At 33.2% G+C, this 14,308-nt stretch overlaps 1 protein-coding gene across 5 annotated transcripts in view; it reads right to left on the bottom strand.

Moving 5' to 3' along the window:
* LOC106876125 (uncharacterized) overlaps positions 1-14,308 on the bottom strand; it is a 383,532-nt gene that overhangs the window by 48,302 nt on the left and 320,922 nt on the right. For 2 of the 5 annotated variants that reach the window (XM_089362492.1, XM_089362493.1), the window contains exon 11: positions 1,161-1,232. The exons of the other annotated variants lie outside the window; for them this stretch is intronic. In XM_089362492.1, the coding sequence (XP_089218618.1) occupies positions 1,161-1,232 (72 nt within the window). The remainder of the gene's footprint in view (positions 1-1,160; positions 1,233-14,308) is intronic. 5 annotated transcript variants of the gene reach the window in all.

The raw sequence follows: 14,308 nt of genomic DNA, 5'->3' as shown, positions 1-14,308 counted from the left end.
ACAATTTTGCAAACTTGCCACCTTAAAGTTAACCTCAATGGCATTTGAACTCAGAATGTAAAGTCGGAATAAAACCACTAAGCATTTTTCCTGGTACAGTAACAATTCTGTTAGCTTTCCACCTTATAATTAAATATTAGCATGATATAGTTCAAATAATAATCAGTATTGGTAGTAGAATGGAAATGCAAGAGATATAACTTGTAATTTATATTTCAAAAGAAATTAATGGCTTGTCTTTCTAATTAAGATATATGCTAACCAGCTGTTCTAATATAAAGAAAGTTAATTATCAAATTAAAATCAGTTATGTATAATCAATTTGTGCTGATCTAGCATTAATACTGATCTGGCATTAAGGCATCGAAAGTAAAATTATTTTGAATTATAAAAGAAGAAATTATTGTTTAGGAAATCTCTTTCAGATGTAATCAGACATAGTTTTCAAGAATATACTAAAAGAGAGGGAGCTCTAGCAGAGAGACATTTTATCAGATACTCTAACAACAGTACAAACCAATAAATCCATGAAGCTTAGGTAAAACCTTATTTATCAAACATTATTTATTTATAGGTATTAATTTTTAATACATCCATGCTTACAAGCCTTTATTTATAAATTAAATTCTATGGACTAAAACAATTTAAATGAGTTCAGTTTTGATCAAAGAGAGCTATGTTGAAGGCATTCCAGCCTGGTTCATTCTGTCTTTTCAGGGGTTTCTAGGACAATATTATCTTCCCCTTTTAAAGACAATGCTGTGTGATTTAAGGAAGATTTATCTGCTATTCTAGCACACCTATTCTAACTCTTTTGTTTGCTGGATTAAATAATTGATTCTGGGGAGAAGTCTAAAGATGGTTTAAACTTGGCAAGAACCAGTTTTATAAGTGTTATTTAACGAACTATTTTAGCTTGGAAGCTGTAATGTACTGCCAATAATGTGAAGATATAAAAGTGCACTATAGAAGATTTGAAATAAAAATACATTACATATTTGTTAAAACAACAGAATGAGTTATGAGTGAGGGAGGAAAATAGAAGAAAAAACCCAACCAAAACAACATTTGTTGTTATAACAGAAAAATACAAGTGATAAGGGGATAAAATGATTATTTCAGTATAGATACACACAACCATGCATACACACAAATACTACCTCATCATGATTGTTCATGAGCCACTGTTGAATGTAGGAATCGCCCATCTCTTTCCATTTTTCATGTGCTTTCTGAAAGCACATACATACATATTTATATATACAATCCTTACATATTATATAATCTTTATATTACTGAATATGAAAGAAACATTGCTATATCTTTTATGTATAACATGCAATTTATTAAATAAACAATTTTAAAACGTGCAAAAGTAGCATAAATACGCCTTTCTGGAATTGACAGAAAGAGAGAAAAGTATAAAAAGAACAACCATTCAGGTAAGTAGCATTTTATTCCTTGTTCAGTTAGGTTCTTTAAAAGGAGCTAGACCCAAAGAAGAATTTACTAAATTACCTTCATGTTACCTCTTTATTTATGAAAGTTCCTGTTACTTTGTAAGATGATCTCGGGTGGAGTTGAGATTTACTGATATAATATGAAATATTAAGGCTATCAGAGTACTTCTTGTTTAAGCAGGTATCAGTTGCTTTCTTGTTACATTTAATATATTTCTTTGAAACAGCAAACAACTGAAATTATCAGCTTCTCATGCTATTTGAGACCATCTCAGTCTAAATATTACTTGTGATAATAAATTTCAGTTACTATACAAGATAATTACATGCATAGCCTGGAAGTTTGTGATAGTGATACTTTAAAGGGCCCACGTGTAACAACATAATTTCATCTACAGTGGCATTATTTTGTCCTTACAACTTAATAATATTCTCTCAAGTCTTACACAGGAAGTGGGGCGAGAAAGAAAAATTCTACTGGACATTTTCTTACAGAATGTGTGTTTCACACCACCGTCTTCATCATGGGTGGTGCTAGAGTAGTATAGCAGTAAATTACTGGCTTCAATTCACACTGGAACCACTTTTATTAGTTGTATTGCTAATACCCTAGGGAGATACATAAGCTTAGAAATACTCTTTGGTACTTCTCATGTTTATGTAAGAAACATTACTACTATTATTATTATTAAGGCAGCAAGCCGGCAGAATTGTTAGCATGCTGGGATAAATACGTAGCAGCATTTTGTCCATCTGCATGTTCTGAGTTCAACTTCCAGCGAAGTTGTTTTTGCCTTTCATCCTTTTGGGGTTGATAAAATAAGTACCAGTTGAGTACTGGTGTTGATATAATTGACTATCTCCCTCTCCCCAAATTCCAGGCCTTGTACCTTTAGTAGAAAGGATTATTATTATTATTATTATTATTATTATTATTATTATTATTATTATTAAGGCAGTGAACTGGCAGAATCATTAGCATGCTGGGTAAAATGCTTAGTGGTATTTCATCTGTCACTACGTTCCGAGTTCAAATTCTGCCAAGGTTGATTTTGCCGTTCATCCTTTCGGGGTTGATAAAATAAGTACCAGTTGAGCACTGGGGTTGATGTAATCAACTTACTCCCACCTTAAAGTTACTGGCTTTGTGCCATAGTTTAAAACTATTATCATTATTATCATTAATAATGGGAACTGGTACAGATGGTACAAAGTTATGCTGGATGCTCAATAGCATATAGTAATAATTAGTCTCAAAATTGAGATCTAGTAGTAATATGACTAATCACAATACAATTAGTGAATAATTATACAAAATAAAATCCCCCAAAAAACCAGCAGTTATAGATTAACAAAAACAAAAACTCTAAATAGTAGTGTGACACTACTAAAAGCGAAATCTCTTTCAAACAAGCAAAACTGCATTATTATGTCATTAATATTACAAAATGCATTACACTATTTTATTAACAAAAACATAAACACATTCTCAGATATGTGTGCAGATGAATGGTGCATACTAAGTCAGCAATAAGAATATAACAGGAAAATCTCTTATTTATAATTTACATGCATGAATTTGTGGGATCTTTTCAGTTTGAAACACCAGATCTGATTTTTTTGAATATTTATTCACAGATGTAGTTTTTTATGCGGACGACCATCCATTCATTCATTCATTTTTTCTGCCCCCTATTGCTGGGAGGGAGGTGAGGGTAGAATCCTCAGGCACCTCCTTCATAGGGTCCTTGAAGCAACCATCATTACAACTTCCGGTTGGATTCCCAAGCGTGACTAACAGGGACTGGATATTATCCAACTGTCTTGTTCTTGGTCTACACCTAGGTTTCCTGCCAGTTGGCTTGGCTTGAATCTGTATTGTGATCCTTTCCTATGACATTCTGTAATCAAGCCAGTAGCAAAAATCATAACTATTTTTGGAGATATTTGATAAAAAGTTACAAACTTTTAAAGACTGAAATTTTTTTGAATCTCAGCCAATCAGAGATATAAGCAATCTTGAAACATCAGAAATTGGAATTGCTATATATTCCTATAGTTATACCTGGTATGTTGTTGTTGTCATAGTAGTCATAATAGTAGTGGTGGTGTTGGTGGTGATGTTACACACAATACCACCACCATAGCCCCTAAACTGTCACTACAGCTACCAGATAGTAGTAGTCCTGCAAGCTCTTTTTTGAAATGGAAACATAGGAATTCTGACATCTGGCATGTTGAGATTCACTACATGTAATTTGATGAAATTCAAAGAGGAGGGGGCAATCTTTAAAGGTTTTTAACTTTTTAATTATTAACTTATCTCCAAAATGGTTATGATTTTCATAATTAGCATGAAAAACTACACCAGTGTAGAAATCTTTGTAAGAGAATCAGATCTGATGTTTGAAAGTGAAAAGATTTTATTTGTGAATCAAAAAAGACCTTGATAGTAATGAGTGAGTGAGTGTGCACATAGCAGTACTTGTAATGCCAAATGCCCATTGGTACTTACAACGGTGCATGTGGTGATAGCTATAATGTTATTAATTATTATAACAATTGTGGGTACAGTGATGATACCAAAGTTATAAAAATAATGACAAAAAAGGAGTTCTATATATATATGTGCTGTGATTTTGTCTGCATTTCAAGGCACCTTTTATTATAGGGATTGTTTGGTTTTCCATTTCCATATTCTGGATATCTATATTTCCAGGATAATTATTTCCTTGCAATATATATTATCATCTGTGAAGGCATGTGGCTTAGTGGTTAGGGTATTCAGCTCACGATTGTAAAGTTGTGAGTTCAATTCTCAGCGGCACATTGTGTACTTGAGCAAGACACTTTATTTCAGCTGGCAAAAATCAGTTGTACCTGCATTTCAAAGGGCCAACCTTGTCATACACTGTGTTGCACTGAATCTCCCTGAGAACTACGTTAACAGTACACATATCTATGGAATGCTCAGCCACTTGCATATTAATTTTATGAGCAGGCTGTTCTGTTGATCAGGTCAACTGGAACCTTTGTTGTTGTAAGAAATGGAGTACCAGTATATTGTCATCCAGGAAACATTTCTTTTCCAGGTGGGATTTTCTCAGTACATTTTTGAATGAATATACTTTAATTACTTGTTTTGATGTGTTATTTTATGATGTAAATAATTATATGTAGAAGTTTACACTAATTGCAAATGGTCAATTGGTTAAAAAGGCAAACTACTAATTAAAAGTTCATTTGATGACTTTAATTGCTGTGAAGAGTGAAGGACCAAACAGTTTGAGATTTCCGAGTGAGAAAATGGAGGGCCGCTTCCACACAGCCCATTCAGCAACACCATTTTCTGTCTCTTTCTTGTTCTCAGATTAGAATCGGCAATCCTTATAGCAACTGAAATGATTAAACTCTCCTATAAACTCTCTTATGAAAAAATGTCATTGACAAAGACCATCAGCAGTGTCCATAGGTTCCAATTTTACCCTGCTAGATGAAAAGTTTTGAGTTCAATTTCATCCCTTAGTACTATGTTGTGTGTTACAAGTAAAGTACATTACTAATTCTAACTTTACTAGCACTCTGTTGATTATGACAACGAGGGTTCCAGTTGATCTGCTCAATGAAATGGCCTGCTTGGGAAATTAATGTGCACTCAGACATGTGTACCCTTCATGTAGTTCTTGGGGAGATTTAGTGTGACACAGAATGTGACAAGGCTAGTCCGTTGAATAACAGGTACAACTCATTTTTGTTAGCTGAGTGGACTGGAATACTGTGTCTTGTTCAAGGACACAACACACCACTGGAAATTGAACTCATGATCTTATGACTGTGTACCAAATACACTAACCACTAAGCTATGTGACTTCACTTCACAGTTATAAATAAATCATATATGCTAACAATTTATACCAATATTGAAATCTGTGAAACAATTCAACCATCTCCTGTTAGTATGGGAAAATAGGTTGTAAAATGTCCATTGTTTAAAACATATATCATTAGAAATTGACCTGAATTGTTTGAAGAGGCATTTGAATTGTAATCCCTCTTTCACATTTGGGTAACAATAGCACAACGATAATAAAATACCCTTGAATATCAATGAAATGGAAAAAAACAAACAACTACAAAAATGTTGGAGGGGTACTTAGTAAGTAATGCATTAAACTAATATTTAACTTTTGTTGCTCTTAGTTTAATATAAACTATATAATACAATGATTCACACTTATACATCAGATAATGTTTGCATTGATAAATCAAATAATTAAATAGTCTGGCAGATAGAGGCCATCAACCTTATCTTTCTACCTTTAACTTACTCTCTTCTATCAAGATGTCTATGTATAAAAGATTGCATCAAACTTGTTCACATCTGATACATCTTTTCCGAGCTGTCAGCCATCACTCCCTCAACTGAAGGCCTTGCTACAGATGTCCATTATTCTCTCTTATCATTGTCTTCCCTATTGCTATCCATTACTTGATTTTTCTCTTACAAGCAAACATGTAACTGTCATCACTGTCTTTCTTCCATTACTCTCTATCATTACTATTTCTCTTCCATTACCTTCTCCGTCTCTCTCTCTCTCTTTCCTTATCCCCCTCCCTTCCATTACTTGTTCATACTTCTCTTACTCAACTCATTTTCTCCTATCATACTTTCACTCCCTTCATCAAATCATCTAGTTTTTCGGAGAACTCTTTTGTCTAGCAGGACACAAGGTAACACTGTTAATGCTGATTATTTAATAAAATGCACATGCTGTAAAGTGGTTGCTGAACAAGCAAAGACAATGTAGTGGGGAGGAGGAGGATCTTCTAGCCTGCTCTTAGTGCTGGTGCCATGATAGAATACATTCAGTAGACCTTGTAAAGTGTTTGGTGTTAGCAAGGGCATTCAGCCATACGAACTATGCCAAAAATGGAAGGCATGAGTGAGAGATGGTCTATGGCTGAGGTAATCAGGTAAATTAATGTCAGTATAGAAATAAATATAACAATTACAGATAGACAGAGAACTAGGAGCATAGGAGTAGTTAATGCTCTTGAAATGAAGTTAATGAACTGTTGAGTGGATTCACTTGATGTTGTTGATAGACTTTGTTGATAGGTGCAAGAATTGGAGTGGTGGCAGCAAAAGTGGTGCTTGACTGGTACTATTTTATCCACCTCAAAAGGGTGAAAGACAAAGTTGACCCCGGCGGAATTTGAACTCAGAGCAAAAAGTCAGGGAAAAATGCCACTAAGCATTTTTTCCAGTGTGATAACGATTCTGCCAGCTTGTATCTTAGCAATGACTGTAATAATACTTGGTAAAACTGATGGTAGTGAAGATGACAATGATGATGACTGTTTAATACCAATTAAGTTTGGTAAAACCAAGTTTGTATGGATGTTAAATGAAGAGGCAGACAAGATCACAAAAAAAAATTAAAAAAGAAACCCCCAAGACATGGGAGCAATCAACTTCAATCGTAACACATTAGCACACATTCACATTTATAGACCAATGTAGGTATCTTGAAATATTTTCTTAATTATCGAAAGCCGAGTTGATCCACAGCACAAAAATTAAAGAAACTCTCTTTTTTTATGTTACAAAATGAAAATGACTTAATTTGTATACGTTGCATTGCACCACCACTGATTACAGCTTGAAAGGTTGTAATATATATATATATATATATATATATATATATATATATATATATATATATATATATATATATATATTGCTTAAGCACTGAGATACTAATAACCTGCTGTAGAACTCAATATATGTATGCTTCTGAATGAAGTATTAGTTGGGTACAGAATGGTAATAAGAAAAGAGATAACAATGGAATAACTGATTATCTTATGAACTTCATTAGCTTACAGCTGTTTTTACCTTACAATTTCATCAGAGCCCCTAAACATGAAGGCACTTCATATATATATACATACATACATAGACACATATATATATATATGTACACACACACACACACATCAGTTGCAGCCAGTTTTTCAAGCTGAGAGGATGTAAACTCTGACTTTTTTTTCCTTTTCTTCTCTCTTTCCTTGCTGCCAACGAAGGATTGAATACGAAATGTTGGATATTCCACTCCTCACAGCAAGTTCACTGTACACCTTTCACTTTTTTCCATATTTTTTCAAGTCCTGCTGACGCAGAGCTATCTGATTACTATATATCTATATACATATATATATACACACACACACACACACACAATTATAAATTTCTTTTGAACTAAAATCCATATCTAGTGTAAACACTATCTTTCCCTGATGATGGGGCCATTCTATGGATCTTAAGATTCATATGTAATCTGCTTGAATGTACTCCTGAAATGATTGTTGGAACACCTACTTTTCCTCTAACATGTTACCCCAAACTCTCTAATGCCTATTATATTCCCTATTTTATATTTTGAATTTAAAAAAAAAAAAGGCCTTTTGTCTACATTTCATTATTTTTATCTCATCAGGGAAAAAAAATGAGAAGATCGCATTGTTTTACATCATTTTATTCCCTCTGGAATAATACCAATGTTTTCTTTGAAATATATGTCAGAAGTATAAAGATTTGAATAACACCTGTGTTTAACTCCATTTCTTTCTTTATCTGTTATACAAAAGCATTTCACTAAACCCTGGAATTTCTACCTTTTAAGTAGGCTGTAACATCCTTGGTACTTATGTGAATTTTTTGCTACCCTGGTAACTATGTATTTATTTTTTCTGTTATTTGTACACGAAAATATAAACATACACTTACATGCATACATACATACATACATACATACATATATATATATATATATGTATATATATATATATATATGTATATATATATATATATATATATATATATATATATATATATATATATATATATATATATATATATATATATACATACAAGTGTGCTTCCCTCAGACTAATAAACTAAGATTCGAATTATAAATTGTACAGGCAAAGGATACATAGAACACACACATATTTTTATCTACCAAATTCCAATAATGTATTTTGGTTGAAGGTACTTGCTGTGTAGAGTGATTGAAAATGGAACCTTGCAGTTGTAAAACAAATTCCTTCTCCATTTTAAATACATCTCATAATAGAAAAGATATTTTGAATAGCAGTATGTTTGAGTTATGATTGACTGCCCCCAATCATAGAATACTTCAAAACTAACAAAAGGAATGTGATGTCTAGAGAAGAAAAGAGTGATTTCTAAAATGCAATATCTAGAGAAGAAAAGAGTGATTTCTAAAATACCAATCAAAGACAAACTGTGGTGCTTTTAGTGTGCAGTGTTTTGCTACCCTCAGTGTTACTGTCACAGTACATTTTTTCCTTCCTTTTTCTTCCATGTAAAATATAATATATTACTTTGAGATTTTCTTCTAATTATTGAGTTCAAGCTTTGACCCAAGGTCATACATTTTGGAATAAAGTATTGTCAATGAAATGTACACCAGTATTTGATTGATATTTTTCTTCTAATCATCATTAATAACAATGAGAATTAATAATAGGTGAAATGTGTTAAGTTATTGAAGAATGAAACTGACAGTTTCCATTTCCTATTGGAACAATGTCACTTAGGTTGTTAATATCTTTGGAAAAATATCGGCACAATGTCTCGGATTTTTTTGTTTTTGTTTTATGTACTTTCACATTTAAGTAAACACTCATTACTATTATGAAAATGCACATGGGTTAGCCGTTGAAAGTTTGAATTATAACTTATGCTTTATAACTGATGCCTTTCATATCACTGAGGCTCATAAAATGAAACTATAAAACCCCTTTTATAAAACTGACTATGTCAAGTAAAAAGATATCCCTTTTGTAGTTATTATGAGAAAAATTTACCTTTCACCCACCATGTTAACAATAACCTGTAAAATATTCAAGTTGAATCAATTGGCCGCAAAACACAGTAGTATTACACTTAGAGGGAAGCAAGTTGTAACAAGCAGTACACCAGTGGACTTAAATTACCTTAAATTTAATTTTGACCTTTCAGGTTATGTGTTAAAACCATGTTAAGTAGAAATACCTTTTCTTCATTTCTTCATCCAGAATCAAGAACACAAATATCAGTAAAATACAGGAGTCAAATCACTCTACTACATCCTTCCTCCCAAAAGTAGAACTTGAAGAAAAATATTGATTTTGTCAACTTGTCAGAATCATATCACGAAATGCTAAACTTTTTTTTTCCTTTCTCCACAACTTCTTATTAAGCAATAGAATAGTTTTTGTACCATATGGAACTGCATTGAAATCTACATTATACTTCAAAACGGAAGTACACATATGATTCCATGCACTTCCTTTTCCATTACTGAACATACTGAAAGCCATCAAAAATGCTAATAAATCAATAATGGGATAGTCACTTCATCAAAACTAGGTTTCATAGTCAAAGTGAAAATAATTTTAGAAGATCACTAAAATACTTAATAGTTAAAAGAAAATGGCATTATAGTGATTCTCATGCATTTTACTGTTCCATCATATCTTTAACATGTAACTGTTCTCAGTTGACTACTCATTTCTTTACTATTACACCTTCCCCAAATTTTAATTTTATTTAATTTATAAGAAAAAGAATAAAAAAATTTTGTCAACAAAGTACATATTAAATCTTATAACATAAAAAAGAGAGAGGGGAAAATAAAACCTAAAAGTTCACTGTTGATATATATATATATATATATATATATATATATATATATATATACATGTATATGTATATATATTTCAATCAGTTCATGTTATAACAGCTCTGCTTCATTCTAGGTAAACTGATATCTGGCTGTTGAAAGAAAACTTCAAAAGTAACTAGTAGCAATTTCTCTTGAAAATAGACAAAATTTCGCATCATGGTGTTAGCAAGTACCTGCAGAAAAAGGGTTTAGCCACCAAGGACATTAGGGAATGATGTTCCAGCTTTATCAACAATGTAAAAGCAGGCAGCTAAATTTAGAAGGGGAAGGGAGAGACTTGAAGATGACCCACAGTTTGGACATCCTGCAACTGAGGAAAATATTGATCATGTTTGCCATATGCTAATGGATGACAGGTGACTGACTATAAATCAAATAGCTAATGCTATTAGCATATCCTGTGAGAGGGTCGAGAATATTATGCACAGTGAACTTGGCATGACGACAGTTTCTGCCTGGTGGATGCCACATCTTCTGACACCTGATCAAAAGTGCACCAGGCTGATCATATCACGGGGAAAATCTGACGTTGTTTGAGGCAGATCCAGCTGGTTTACTTGAATGGTCTCTAAGCCAGGATGAGTGTTGGGTTCATCACTTTGAGCCAGAGATAAAGAGACAATCCATGCAGTGGAAACACCCCCTCCTCACCTTGTAAAAATAAGTTCTGAGGTCGATTCGTTCAACTAAACCCTTCAAGGCAGTTCCTCAGCATGACTACAGCCTAATGATTGAAACAGATAAGATAAAAAATAAACGATTCCTTGGTATGCTTCTGACAAGAGAAATTCATCATCTATCTTCAAATTCATGTCAAACATAAGTAAGTGACTTTTGCTTGACATGATTCAAGTTCTACTTTTCAAGAGTGGGTGGATGCAGAAAACAGAATTGACCCTATTATATCACTGGTACTTATTTTATTGATTCAGGGTGAAGAAAAAGTATGTCTATTCCAATAGCATTTAATTTAAAACTTGAAAAGACGGAATTAAATATAAGATATCAATTTGCTTTCTTCTAAATACAATGCAAATATGTTTTGTAGCTAACAAATTTAACTGCAATACTGCAAAGACTCCATAATGAAGAAATAGATGACCAAATCAAACCTTACAAGATATTTGTAATTACAATTAGAGTACTGTGTCTTACTCAGCTGATAAATAACGAATTAGTTGAAATAACTGAGAAATAACCCCAGGGCTGAATAGCAAGCAAGACTCACAATAGTTTAAATATAAAATCCCCCAAACTACCGCTTAAGTGAAATAACTATAAATAGAAAAAACAAGAGTTATTTCCCCTCTCAAATTCAGAATTTTAGTTTGCTATTGTCAATATTGCAATTAAAAAAAAAAAAAAAAAAACGTACGCGTGAACACACAAGTATTGTTACTCTGAATGAATTTAATAAAACAGAACACCTATATTTATAAGGAAGTGGTAGTCAATTGCATTTTCAAGTGTAATTTAGCTGCTATATCAGACAAATAAACGTAGAAGAAAATACAACAAAAAAAAAACAACTTTATCTAAAGGCGTGGCTGTGAGGTGAGAAGTTTGCTTCCTAATCATATGGTTCCGAGTTCAGTCCCACTGCATGGCACCTTGGGCAAGTATCTTTTCCTATAAACCCGAGCCGACAAAAGTCTTGCAAGTAGATTTGGTAGACGGAAACTGAAAGAAATCCATCGTGTGTGTGTGTGTGTGTCCCACCACCACTTGACGACTGGTGTTGGTTTGTTTACGTCTACATGATAAAGCGGTTTGGCAAAAGTAGCCGATAGAGTAAGTACCCGGCTTAAAAAAAAAAAAGGACTGGGGTCGATTCTTTAAGACTTCCACCCGTTCCCCCTAAAAAACCACGGGCGGAAGTCTTTTCAAAATTCTTCAATGTGGTGCCCCAGCATGGTCGCAGTCTAATGACTGAAACAAGTAAAAGAGAGATCCCAAATACTTTGAGGCATTTTTGTTAGCTCTACAATATCTCCCGCTACACTACTTTCCGTAACCCAATAATTCTAACATGCAACTGCACTAACACTGGTATACAATTTTTACACACTGAAAACGAATGAAAGAGCTGCCAACTGGTGGCTGATATTCGGACTCAGAAATATCACAAAAAAATCCTAACTCGGGCATTGTTCGTTTGTATAGATTTACCGTATTTAATGGCATAAAAGACGCACGGGTATATAAGATGCATCCCAATTTCAATAATGCATATTCAGGAAAAAAGTTTTAGTGTATTAAAACTTCTAGAAGGACCAACATTTTTGAGAGAGAGAAAATACGTAAGTTCAAATACAAAAGAATTGGTACATTGGAACCAAAATAACTTGTGCATATATTCCTGACTGAATTATCTCCCCTCATACTCTTTACTCTCTTTTATGTTTCAGTCATTTGACTGTGGCCATGCTAGAGCACCGCCTTTAGTCGAGCAAATCGACCCCAGGACTTATTCTTTGTAAGCCTAGTACTTATTCTATCGGTCTCTTTTTGCCGAACCGCTAAGTTACGGGGACGTAAACACACCAGCATCAGTAGTTGTCAAGCGATGTTGGGGGGACAAACACAAACATACAAACATATACACACACATACATATATATATATATATATATATATATATATATATATATATATACATATATACGGCGGGCTTCTTTCAGTTTCCCTCTACCAAATCTACTCACAAGGCTTTGGTCGGACCAAGGCTATAGTAGAAGACACTTGCCCAAGGTGCCATGCAGTGGGACTGAACCCGGAACCATGCGGTTCATAAGCAAGCTACCTTCCACACAGCCACTCCCACGCCTATATGTCAAAGCCCATTTTGTATGGCATGAACAGGATGACCCCCACCTCACCCAATCCCTATAGATTAATGGGGTCGATCAACTTGATGGCAAATCCGCCCCCCCCCCATCCCCATGGAAAAAATGGAACAAGAATTTGATGCAGATAAAAGCATCAGAAAAGCTAGCAAGTTGGTAATGTGTCAAGAGAACAAAAGATTAACTCAGGAAGAGAAAGAAGAAAGTTATTTAGATAACCTTGCAGTAGTAAAAGATTAACTTTATAAATAAAAGCAGGTGTTTATGGATTAGATAACAGATGGCTAATCTATTAGAGCTTAGAGATTATGTTTCCAGTTGTACACTGTACACCAGCAGAAAAAGACTAGCAATAAAGATATAACAAAATAGATGTAACTTTAAAAAACATAATAAAAATAGAATAAAATCTGGTTTTAATTTTAGGTGAATGGATTAATTCTATATAAGAAATTATTTCTAGACTTGCTCAGAAACAATTTAAAACTTTGTAATAACAAGGGAGCAAAGATTTGATTTATTTGGTTATATTTTGCCTTGATTCAGTTAAAACACACTTGCTCAATCAGATTGTTCTTATATAAATACTAGTGTATTAATAAAGTGGGTTATGAATAAATGAACTGTGAAATTAGTCCCATAAGGGATTTTTTTTTATCAGACTGGGATGCAAATCAATTTGTCTACGTCCATTGTTATTTACCAATTCATCAGAATATTTGCTCTTCAACTGCTAATAATAGGAATGGAACGCTTATTAGAATGTAATCGAGACTTATAAATGAAACAATTCATTTGCATAATAGTATAAATTACCACAGTACAAATTTAGAATGGGAAATGAATAAATACACTGACTTGTACCTGTAGATATTTAGTTTTACAGTGAAATCAAGCCTATAAAAGTATTTTGATGAGAGGTGGGTAAATCCTGATGATTTAACACAGAAGAGTTTGCACACTTATCTGTTTAAATATCAAACATTATCCAAGACAGCATCTTGGAGTGAAGAATTTAGGGCTAGAACTACTCTGTGTAATTTATCCTTGATATTGACAGATGTGATTTATTCTTGATATATATCCTGACTGAAAGAGACTAAACAAGGTTGAAATCCTTAATTTTTGGTAGTTGAACATACGTTCTTCCTTGTTGCTCACATTGCCAAAAATAATTTAGAGTAAGATACAAATAATTTATAGACTTGATATTTTTATTGGTGTGTGCACAAGTTTATCTAGGATA

The sequence above is a fragment of the Octopus bimaculoides genome, chromosome 14, assembly GCF_046866305.1.
Source record: "Octopus bimaculoides isolate indiv1 chromosome 14, ASM4686630v1, whole genome shotgun sequence".
Lineage (NCBI taxonomy): Eukaryota > Metazoa > Mollusca > Cephalopoda > Octopoda > Octopodidae > Octopus > Octopus bimaculoides.
The sequence above is the reverse complement of the archived record's forward strand: the minus strand, read 5'-3'. Positions and strand labels throughout refer to the sequence as shown.